This window comes from Lutjanus erythropterus, chromosome 11 (genome assembly GCF_056507025.1).
Source record: "Lutjanus erythropterus isolate fLutEry1 chromosome 11, fLutEry1.hap2, whole genome shotgun sequence".
Classification (NCBI taxonomy): Eukaryota; Metazoa; Chordata; class Actinopteri; order Lutjaniformes; family Lutjanidae; genus Lutjanus; species Lutjanus erythropterus.
Window position 1 is genome coordinate 25555396 of NC_139327.1, and position 12415 is coordinate 25567810.

Consider the following 12415-nt stretch of genomic DNA (forward strand, 5'->3'; position numbering starts at 1 on the left):
CACACAAGAATTCACAACTTTAAACAATCTAAAACTAAAAAGACCTATTGATAGGGGGAAAAATGTGCTATTATATTCATCTTTCCTTTAAAATATAGTTTTATTTAAATGTTGTCCCTTTAAAGTTGTGTCCAGATTTCTGTCAACACTGATCAATTTTTCCAAAAACATGATTTAGTCAGGCATAAAAAGGTTTAGCTATACCCTGAGTATCCTGGTCTGAAAACAAGGCAGTAATGCTTCTCAAGCACTGGTAAGCTTTCTATTTTTGACAAATTTATTAGATAATCCCATCAGATGTGTCTTAACCATGAATGTAATTTCTGTAACCCTTTTAAATCAAAGCTGGGTAAGAATTATGGTTCAAAAACATATATTTTGATTAGCATTAAACAAACTTTTAGCAACTTTACAAAATAAAATGGTACTCACCACAACTAGGCTGAGAAATGAAAAAAAGGTACCACTGGGCAGAATATATATAAATATTCCATCATACGGAGTTGACATCTATGGTGACAGAGGTAACATAACTCTCAGTTCTCTTAAATAGTTGAATTATATGGGGTTTTTTTTTCTGTTGTATTCATTAAATATATGTTCACAAGGATTTATGAAAAGAGTTTACGTCAACAAAAGTGGTGGTAAAATTATATTATATGTTGTTTATCACAAAGACAAATTACATTATCAACAGAAATTTTGAGTGGGCAACATTATAATGGTAATTATTTCTTGAATAAAATTATATCAGAACTTTGGATTATATTGAAAATTAAATTATCTTGCATTTAATGCAACAAGAGCCATTAACCATTGTTGTCCTAAAAACATGTTTTATATTATAACACTATGACTTTTTGTGTCTGACAGAGTTGACAAAATTCAAGTTCTCAGCTGCAAAAAATGCTATTCAATAAAAAAATAAATCACATGTTATAAGGTTTAATATCCAAGAGTTTGAGCTTTTAAAATGTTTTTTTCCCCAGCATAATTGAAGAGTAAAACTCAACCCCTCTCAAAATACGCTTTTGTCCCAAATCTCAACAGCGAGTAAAAAACAAATGAAGATCATGAGTGTTTTGCTGAAAGATGCCACGTCTGTTTTTGTCCACAGGACCGGGGCGTGAAGGAGGACGAGCTGCAGAGCATCCTCAACTACCTACTGACCATGCATGAGGTAAATGCTGCCTGCTGTATCAGAATAGACACTGTGAGAGAGACAGCGAGAGCGGCTGAGTGGAGCTGGTGGCAAAATGTGCATTATAATTTGTGGGCTGGAGTTATGGTCCACTTAAACGAGCGAGAGTGTGAGTCAGCTTCGGCGCTGTGACAGCATGAAAAATGGCGCAACAATGGACTGAACAGAATGTACTCTTCTGTAACAATTATATCTATTCTTGCTCTGAAATACCACCTGCTCCTCCGCAATCCCCCCCTCTCCTCGTCCACCCCTACAACTGTCTCTTTGTCCTCTTAACCCTCTATTCTTCTGTCCCTCTGGGCTTCTTTCTCTTCCTTTATTCACCTGTTCAACTTCACTTTCTTTTCTCCGCAGGATGAGAATATCCACGATGTGCTCCAGCTGTTGGTGGCTCTTATGTCTGAACACCCGGCATCCATGATCCCTGCATTCGATCAGAGAAATGGAATAAGGTGAAGCTGCCCACATATACACTAAAGCTTTGATGCAACAGCAGCTCCTACTGACATGAAAAAGATCTTTCTTTAATAAGTATGATTCTAATCATTGTTTATTTGAACTCAAGACATTTATCTCCCAACCTGATACTGTTATGATACTTGGGAGCTGATTTGATATGTACTGAGATTCATGTTGTTTCATGTTAAGCATGTTAAGTGAAGTGGACCCAGCAGTTAAGATATTACTGTGACTGCATATGCTAATTTCCACTAGCATATTATTTGGAATCACCATTGTATATTAGCATCAAGCTAACAGACTAAACACTAGTCAATTAAATGAAGAAAAAAAAATGATTCAGCAATGCAAAAATCAATTCAAGGATCATAAAAAAATTCTTCCACTCCTAATGATAACAATTAATAGACAATCGATTAACTGGTCATTAAGGATATGTCCCTACAAATATCTAGGTATAAAATATTGGTTAGTGTGATTCAGTGTTCTGACCAAGTACCCATGCTAATTATAGATTTTTTTTTTTATTTTGAAAATTGCATCTCCCCACTTCATATGGTTTGCAGTAGTTTGGTCCACTACTTACCTTACTGGGTCTTTTATTTTGAAATGTATTCCTATTCATGCTTTAATCTTAGTCAGCACTCCTCTGGCAGCTGCACAGCAGCTCTCAATCTACCCTCCACCACAGGCAAGAGACTAACAGCTTTTACTATGCTTATGGGGACACTGTAATTTTCTCGTTCTCAAACTTTGTGACAACAGGCCACAGAAAAACAGGCAGATAACGCAGACAGAGGACAAGGTTGGATGGTAGAAAACATAACTGCAGCAGATTTTGTTTTGATTAGAAGAAGTCACAAGGTTCTTTTGGTTCACTTGCCTCAAGTGAACCGACTACTTCCCCCCAACTGTGACTTCCGATAGAATTTGATAGGTCACATAAAATGTAGTTGAGCTACTATTAAATAAAGATCTAAAATATAGCAGAGATTATTTTTATGATTGTGCTCCTTTATCTGATAATCAATTTTATGTGTTTTATATGTAGGCTTCTAAAACTTAATATTTTTCATAGGCTAAGCAATGCTGCCTGAGAATATTTTGCTGGATTGATTTGAAGCATTAATTAAGGAGAAAAAACACATGTATTATTCTTTGGTATAAGAAAATTTTTAACGTAGTTTTTTTTAAAATTACTATTAATTAAAGGATTTGACTGATGATTGATGTTACCAATGATCAAATGATGAAAGTGCTTACAATTTACAATCCTAATTTGAACACAGTTTATTTAAACTTTTGGTCAGACCTTTGCTGTTTATACATTTTTGTTTCATCATGTAAGCAGTACACATATACAAGAACAAATACACATCAAATTCAGAATTACAGTAATACAATATATCCATTCATCCATCCATCATCTGTAACTGCTTATCCTTGATGGGTTGTGGGGGGGCTGGAGCCAGGAGAACATGCAAACTCCCGGCTGGGGGATTCAAACTCAGGATCTTCTTTGCTTCTTGCACCACTGTGCGATTAAAATATAGAGAGACATTACTTAGCATTAAAAGACAAAATAAATTGAGCTATGAAAAAAACTCAATTCTGAAAGGCCAAACCTGCACATTTCCTCTTATTTGATGTGTTTTACAGACTCTTTACAAACAAATTTTAAAAGCAGGGAGAAATTTAGACTTATGCATTTTAAATTTACCAAAATGCTATTCTACTGTCTTTTTAATAATAATAATAATAATAATAATAATAATAATAATAATAATAATAATAATAATAATAATATTGTTATTATTATTATTATTATTATGGAGCTCTTACAGATAGGAGATAAACCTGTGTTCCCCAACTGGGAAATTACAAAGTTAAACAAAATTAAACAAAGTTGCAAAGTGTTTCATAGAGAGAAAATCAAATAACAAAATAAAAGATAAAATTCATGAAGGGCATTAAAAATTAAACATATTTTATAATTTATTATACAGAATAACACTCTCGTCCTCTGTCTTTATTGTATGATTTGCCTGCAGAGCAAAAATTAAAAATCCTCAGTTTTCCTCCAGAATGGTTTTGTTCAGTGACAATAACATAAATGCTTCACTGCGTGGTTAAACCTTATTTATATGTTTGCTTACAATACTAATATTACATAGACAAAGGGTAGCTCCAACTGAGCAGTCTGATTTTTCAAAGAAATGGACTCCAGCTGTGCTGTTAAGTCCCGCAAAAGCACAACTACACATGGATGTTTTTTGGTTGCTATGGTAAATCTTCTGTTGCCGGAGAGCTAGTCAGTAAACTGTTGGGTTTTTTTTTTGTTTTGTTTTTTTTTTTACTTTTATGTCCTCTGAGTTTACTCCTTTGAAGAAAACGTTCAGTCAGCACACGTGTTTCTAACTCTAAGGATGTTTACTGAGTATCAGGCAGCAGGTGCTTACACCTTTCAGCCAACATGTGAGGAATTCTAATCCCGTCACTGACATGTGATCAGTTTGGCTTGTGTGTTTGACGTGTTACAGGGTGATCTGCAAGCTTCTGGCCTCAAAGAGCGAGAGCATCCGGGTCCAAGCCCTCAAAGTCCTGGGCTACTTCCTCAAGCACCTTGGTCACAAGTGGGTACCTCTTTGTCTCTGCGTTTTCTGTCCGCTGCATTCAGTTGTGTGTTGTTAGATGCTCAGTTAATGGTGAATCAGTGAAATAAGGGAGCACTTAAAGCCCTTAATCTTTTTTTTTTTTTTGTCACGACTAAAAACTGCATCAGGGCAGTGAGACTGAGAGGCCTCGCATTTAGGTCTGAGTGTGAGAAAAAACACTCTGCAGTAAAAAACTACAGCAGTGCAGCCCCCAGTGAGCCTTAGAAGGACTGTTTGTTTGTGTGTGTGTACGCGAAGATAATGTCCTCATCATCAAGTCCAGGCGGAATAATCATTTCGACAGCGTGCACTGGCAGGGAGGTGGAAGCTTGATGAGCAGCAATGAATGCTGGGGGATTTATTCATCCCATGTGACACACACGCCTCTCGCTGCACGACATGGGAGTGAGCTGCCAGCCTGCACCTGAGCCCTGCACCTCCAGTCCCCCACCTACTTAACATCTGCTTGAACCAAACGTCCTGTGGAGCTGACTCTTTAAGCTAACACGTCACCTCGATGCTTTCATATGAATTATCCATATATAAATAATACATTTCATATTGATTCAGACAGTGATTTACACACAATACAGACAGATATTTACACCTTGGAAAGACATTTCAAGTTGCTGCAGTAAACTGGTTTTACGATACTTTGTGGTATGAAAATTGACTGTAATCCTACCATGTACACAGGGCTAGGCAGTAATGGATTACATGTAATCGGGGTTACGTAATCAGATTACGAAAAAAATATGCATCTATAATCAGCCCAGAATTTAATTAAGAAAATGCATAATTAGATACATGGTCAGGGATTACTTCAGATTAGATTACATTATTTTATAATCCAATCCAATGTTATTTTTACTCAGTATCTGACTACATTTAAAAGTAGTCCGACCCAACCCTGCATGTATGTTTGTTTATCTACAGTATTGAACTTTACTATATTAGTGTTCAAGAATATTAGTGTTCGTTTTACAAATATTAAATTGATTAAAAAGAGTTTTCAAGTTTCGTGTCTTTAAATTCTCCAGGATTTAATAATTTATAATCTGATGATTCATCAGTTTAAAAAAATAAAGGATAAAAAAAACACAAGGCTTTCTGCTATAATCATGATTTCAGAGCCACTGATGGTTTCATGGCATTATTGATCTCATAGATTAAAACAAAACCAATGTAACATCTAATGAACCAACGTTTTAGATGTTATTTTCTAAGAAACTGCTGTCCATTTCATCTTGGTGAGGGTTTGTAGCCGTCCTTGACAAACAACATTCTCTGCAACGTTATTGTTTATATTATTTTCACTTTATACATATACAGTTTTTGGTATTTGGGATGCACATCATGTTTTTTTTTTTTTTTAACTGATCACCTGCCTCTGTTGGCTGAGACTGATAAAACAGCTAGTGAGTTCACATTTTTCTATTTTAGAAAGAAGTTCATATAACTTGTAGTTCATGCACACCTGAGGGTAAGACAGGCTGAGCTACAGCGAGCAAAGATGGATGGTTTAATATTCCACAGCTCTGACCGAACCAGATCTAACTGACATCACTATGATAACAACAAAAGAACAGTTCTGATTCTTCAAATGTTCTTTCTAGTGGAATAAAGTCAAATATAGTTTGGCTTTTAAAGAGTGTTTTCCCTAAGCATTCAATGCTTTGACATAATCCGTCAAAGCAGATATTATTATAACACACATTTATCGGCTATGATTTCAGTATTGGAATCAGTTATAATAATATATTTTTCTAATATGCATTTAGCCCCATGCACTTGCTTCTGATTGAAAGCAGTGAAATTTCATCACAGGTATTGATGGTAAATGTAGTCGATTAAAGCAATAATTTCCTCAGTTCATGCTATATATTGACCAAGAAAATTGAGTGTTTCCTGTTCATGGAGCTGTGTAACATTGCCCACATGTACCAGGATGCATTGTGTGGGAGCATCTTGATGCCTGCACCCATGTTGTGTTATCACCGCTCTAACTTATAGCTATTTTTTTGTTGGCCAGACTAATGCATGGAGACAAGAAATCCAAGCTGAAATAGCCTGTAGATCTTCCTTACATCCAGTGGTGTCTCTGGATGTAAGGAAGAATAACATGAACAACAGATTTTTCAACATTAAAATCCAACTTTCTCTGTAAATACAGCACACGCTGAGGATTTTAGTCCTTCAACTGGCTACCTTTACCACCAACACTGACTGGACATCCACATGAAAAGTCCAGAAGTTTGCCTTTAATTGCCAAAAACTGTCAACTGCCTTAAAACATCACAGAAGAATAAAGCAACAAATGCAATCACATTCACTGTGAATGACAGACGGAAATCAAGATTCTTAGATTCTTGGTTGTAACACAGCATTATTCAGCTGAATACACAAAGAAAGATGTGAAAAGAAAATGAAAATGGAGCCAGTAATATATCTTAACTGTCAGGAAGAATGCGTTTTAATGGGGTTTACCTCAGTGAGCTGACACTGTTCCTCTTTATATCAAAAATGTTTTGCACTGGTCCTGGGGTACTTGGCTGAAAAAAATATTTCAAAGGAGACATATTACTGAAAAAAGTTGGAGAGCCACTGAGTTAGACCACAAATTAGGCTGCTGAGGATGAGATTTATGCTGCTCTGTTTCTCGTGGACTTAAACCAGCCTACCAACTGATGGAGATCTCCAGTTACTCTGACATTTTATTCAAGATTTCAGAGCAAGTGTGTGTATTTCTAATCTCAGTCATGGTGATGTCTTACTATGACCACGTTTATTCAACACAATGTGTTTATAGTTATATATTTTATATATATATGTGCATTTTTCATTTAATTTATTCAAACAGACACAAAGGTTGGAGCTGTATGTCCAAAACAATTCACGCTCACTGTAAAATGTAATTATTATTCTGTTAGAATAGAGAGTAAAATTAGAAACTAATTAAACTGCCTGAAAAACTAATTAAAACATGATAATGGGAGCTAAATTATTTGTTAGGAATATACATGAATAGATATTGTGCAAACTTTGCTTCACTTCTTGTTTCTAATGACCTGCTTACAGTTAGGAATATACAGAAGCTTTTTGAGCATTATTCATTAAAAAAAAGCTCAAAGTTAGTCAACCCTGGTTTCTGAGAGTCTCAAGTTAAAAGCCTCTTAGAGACACAATTTTCACCGACTGGCAAGGTTAATAGCCAAACTTAATCATTTGCAGCCACATGAACGTTGCCCCAGCGACTCCTGCAGTGTTCTGCTAATGCCTCCAGTTAATTTCTCTTGTTGGTATTCATTTCTCGTCCTCGTTGCTCCCATCATGGCTGACAAGGCCACATGGTGCCACCTGCCAATATCAGATCATCATCAGGCCGGTGACAATCAATGTCAATTTCAACTGTCAGAAACTCTGTAATGAATGGCACGCTGTGTGTGTGTGTGTGTGTGTGTGTGTGTGTGTGTGTGTGTGTGTGTGTGTGTGTGTGTGTGTGTGTGTGTGTGTGTGCACGTGTGCGTGTGCGTGTCTCTGTGTGTGTTTCCCTGCAGGAGGAAGGTAGAGATCATGCACACACACAGTCTGTTCACACTGCTGGGGGAGCGGCTGATGATGCACACCAACACTGTCTCTATCACCACCTACAACACTCTGTATGAGGTAAGTGACACACCGCAATGTCACCATAGCAACGTGCATGAAGCGATGCCCTCTTTAGTCTGTTTTGAATTGTTAGAATTCAAATCATCCTCTCCACAGTTAAAGGAATAGTTCAGATAATTGTTGATTCGGTATTTATTGCAGTTCTTAAGTACTGTAATTGTACAAGCATTGTGATTTAATATCACTTTTTTTTCTTTTTTCTTTTTTAACACTAGACCATGGGAAAAGTTTAATCATCACATGTCAGTCCCTCTTCCTGAGTTTTATTTCAGCAGCATTATTGCTATATTCCATTAAACGCAGGTAACAAAATACTTTTTGAAGTGAACTTAAGCTGTTCCTGCTCTTCAAACTGGTGCCATAAGAAAATAAAATAAATTTATTTTATTTTATTTTCTTATGGCACCAGTTGAAGAATGAAATATAGATGTTTGGCCAAAATGAATAGAGCCCATGAAAACTACACAGAGCACAAAGACCCTTTAAATTGGGACCATTCACATATGAAATAGAACTCTGAAACTTCTGAATTTTGAATTTGACTTTTGAGCCTTTGACGTTGCTGTAGCTGGTCAGTCTGGAGCGTTGAAGCCATAGTAGTAATTTAAATTAGCAATATGAAGCCAATGACAGTTTCCGCAAAGCAGAGGAAACCATGTGAAGTAAAGTGGATCTAATTTCAGTTAGCGTGTCAAAGGGAATTCTCATTATATGTTAGCATTGAGCTAATAGACTCAACACTGGTTATTTATCCATGTAAAAAATGACTGAGCAGAAAAAATCGATTCAAGAATCATTAAAAAAAAGAGTAAATACCAGTCCAGGCCCATTTCTATGGGGCTGCAGAAGCACACATTGCACCCTCAGTTCTTAAAAATAAACGTCAAGCTGTGAGGCAGAGGGTCATGCAACTGTGGTGTCCACAGCTGCTAGTGTATGCGCACAGACTCGCTCCACGCACACATTCTATTTTTCTGTAGGTGCAGCAGTGCAACATGCAAAAGTTCTAGGTGAAGTTGATTATGGATCAGCAGGAGTTGTGATTATTAAATGCTCTCTCAGCCAGTCACATCACTGGTCTCGTGGCTCAGCTGAGCCAATCACAGTTAAACATGAGGTCCCTGAACGGAAAGCTTTACCTCCAGAAAGATCTGGATGGTTCAGAGCATCATGACATGAACACATGCACCCTAATACAGATGGAGCATGACTTTCTGTCAGGTAGTTATATTAACAATATAAATAAAAAAAAAGAAATAAAAAAAAAAAAAAGAAATTGCTGGTTCCTGGCTGATGACCTGCAGCCAATACAAATGCCCAGCAGGCACATCCGTCTGTCCTTACAGCTGGTGATGATTACATGGAACCAACGCTGTTTTAGCAATAATTCTATTGTATCTCACCACGTACATGGTCACATAGTTCAGAAATTACTGTTATACAACAGCGTTTGTACTGCAGTGTGTTTTGAGGATAAAACATGAGCTACTTTTGCAATATTAACATGTTATGACCAACTGAGGTCTGTATGGTTATACTGTAGTAGCCAAGTATTGTTTTCAGGGGATGGATTTAGTGAAGGTAAACTGCACCCTGGCACAGCACTTTTCAGAGTCTGCACATTTATCAACATATCACTGGTGTCGTCGTGACTCATAAATCAAACTGTTATTGAAACGACAGGCGGTATTCACTTACTGCTGCTTACAACTTTCTCCAGCATAATCTGATTGTCAGGGACAACGCTCTGACACTTTAGATACTAGAGCACCACAACTAATTTCAGATGCACCCCCAGTTATTTTGTTCTGGAGCCGGGTCTGTGCCGGTCAGTGGAGTAATCAACTGCTGTGGACGGGTCAACAATGAAAGGTATTGTGGCCACTTAAAAAAGTGTCTACCTTAAAAACTCTGTATCACTTTCACTTTACACCATATTTAGAATATTTTCTCTGCTTTACTTTGCTGTCAGACAGTTTGTGACAGGAAACCACAGTTATATAAGCCAGATATTGCTCTGTCCAAACCAACCAAACTCCAGAGGTGAAATCAGTAATTTTACCTGGCAGAACACGGGAGCTGCTGGACTACGGCTGCCTCGGTCTGTTAGTTTTTGTGTGCTATTGCTTGACTTTGATTAATTTGAATTATCCCTCCAAAATACTGCAGTTACACAGTAACATAGAGGGAGGCAGCGGTCCACCGACAGCAACCCTGTTCTGTGAGGTAAAATGACTGATTTCACCTATGGAGTTTGGTTGGTTTGGAGAGAGTGATATTTGGCTTCTATAACTGTTTTTCTGTCAGAAAAGGCTGTCTGAAGGCAAAGTAAAGGGATGAAAATATTCTAAATATAGTGCGCACTTAAACTGATGTAGTTTTTTGTTTGTTTGTTTTTTTAGGTGGACCTTTTTTAAGTGGCTAAAAAACCTTTTGTTGCTGACCCTGCCCACTGCAGTACATTTCTTTGCTTCCGTGCTCATACTCCTCTCTGCTTCTGCCATCTACTGTAGTTAATACACAGACTGTTGATTAGTGCTTCGTACCCTACATCAAATAATCTGAAGTGTCCCTTTAATTGATGGCTGTTAATCTTCTGTCTGTGCAGATTCTGACAGAGCAGGTCTGCACTCAAGTGGTTCACAAGCCGCACCCTGAGCCCGACTCCACTGTCAAGATCCAGAATCCCAGTAAGTACAAAAACACAGTAGTTTGTATCTGTCGGTCTGTCTCTCTGTGCTCTTTGGTCTGCCAATAATACAGTGTTGTTTTTAATGGGGGAAAAAAACACACAACAAAGCCTGAATTCAGAAGCCGACACTGCTGCCATCTTCCACTTATTGATCTGCCTCGCACTTTCCTGTCTCTCTCATTTCTCTCGCTCTCATTCAAAGTACTTTTTATATATATTTGCCTCTCCTACTCTCTAATCTCCTTCTTCTACTTCCCCTTCCTCTCCCCATTACCTGATTTTTACCTCCCACCCAGTGATTTTGAAGGTAGTGGCCACCCTGCTGAAAAACTCCTCTCCCAGTGCCGAGCTGATGGAAGTCAGGAGACTCTTTCTTTCTGACATGATAAAACTCTTCAGCAACAGCCGTGAAAATCGGCGGTAAGAGCACGCAAATGACTATACTTGCATTCACTCAAATGCATGTCATTTGCTTCTTGCAGTGATTGTTATATTTTGATATCAAGCTAATGCTGCATTTGTGTTTTGTACCAGCTGCCTGCTGCAGTGCTCTGTGTGGCAGGACTGGATGTTCTCCCTCGGATACATCAACCCCAAGAACCCCGAGGAGCAGAAAATAACAGAGATGGTGTACAACATCTTTAGGATCCTGCTGTACCATGCTATCAAATACGAGTGGGGAGGGTGGAGGGTCTGGGTTGACACCCTGTCCATCGCACACTCCAAGGTGAGTCATACTTCACAGGAAAATTGTCTTTTTGGTTTAAGAATGAAAAAGCAAAGGGTTTTTTCGATACGCACCATATTGCACTTTCAACCAACAATCATTTATGAAGAAATCTATTAAAGGGCAACTTCATCTGTGTTTTTTTCCAGTTTTTTTCAAATGGAAACGCCCACTCAGCTGTTATTAAAAAAGTAGTGACATAAGCAGGCCTGGAATTTCATCATTTTAGGGGCAAGGCCACTACAAATTACAAACTCAGAGTTCAACCATGCTTCGGCCTGACTAATTAGAGTCACTGGACTCGTTTGAAAATTGGGATGGGGAGTCATGGGGAGTAACATCAAGTTTTTTAACATTAACGTTATAAACATCAGGCTATAATAATGGTTCATTACACAATGATGACAAACACGCAGTGCAAACACTGTAGTCATAAATAGTCCGGTTTTCAAGCGGTTCACAAAAGGCTAGAAATGAAACCCAATATTAGTGATGTGTGCAGTGTTTCACTCGATGTTGCCCAACAAAAAGCTCACAGAAAAACAATGTTGTCTAAATGTTGACAGAATAGAGGCAGAGGATATTATTAAGTTAGCAGAATAAATTGTCAACCCCTTCCCACAAGAAACAAAAAACAAAACAAAACAAAACAACTGGTGATGAACTCAGCCAATTGCTGATAGCCAGTACATCCATCCAAGCCCACTGGCAGTTGTAGAAAGACTGAGCCAGTACCAGTCTGCTCCCGTTGGTTAATGTTCACTTTTTGTAGTAACACTCGCAGTCCTGGAGAGTGAGTGACCGTCCATATTCAAGAGGAGCTCATGTTTTCTTCAGCCATTGTAAACAAACAAGTCAACAAAACTAGCCAGTGTTAGCTAACATGTTTTGGGAATTATTTTGCCTCCACGTAAGCTCTGCCCAAAAAATACCAATGGAAAAGGGGTTTATAAGATGATAATGTTGGATACAGGGTGGACTTTTCCTTTAAAACACTGTGAGTTTTCCGA

At 37.8% G+C, this 12415-nt stretch overlaps 1 protein-coding gene across 1 annotated transcript in view; it reads left to right on the top strand.

The window, feature by feature from the left end:
- Window positions 1-12415, top strand: part of nbeaa (neurobeachin a) — a 167504-nt gene that overhangs the window by 101806 nt on the left and 53283 nt on the right. The window contains exons 15-21 of the mRNA XM_084729805.1: window positions 1118-1180; window positions 1559-1656; window positions 4204-4296; window positions 7875-7983; window positions 10595-10676; window positions 10975-11098; window positions 11213-11405. Of these exons, the coding sequence (XP_084585931.1) occupies window positions 1118-1180; window positions 1559-1656; window positions 4204-4296; window positions 7875-7983; window positions 10595-10676; window positions 10975-11098; window positions 11213-11405 (762 nt within the window). The remainder of the gene's footprint in view (window positions 1-1117; window positions 1181-1558; window positions 1657-4203; window positions 4297-7874; window positions 7984-10594; window positions 10677-10974; window positions 11099-11212; window positions 11406-12415) is intronic.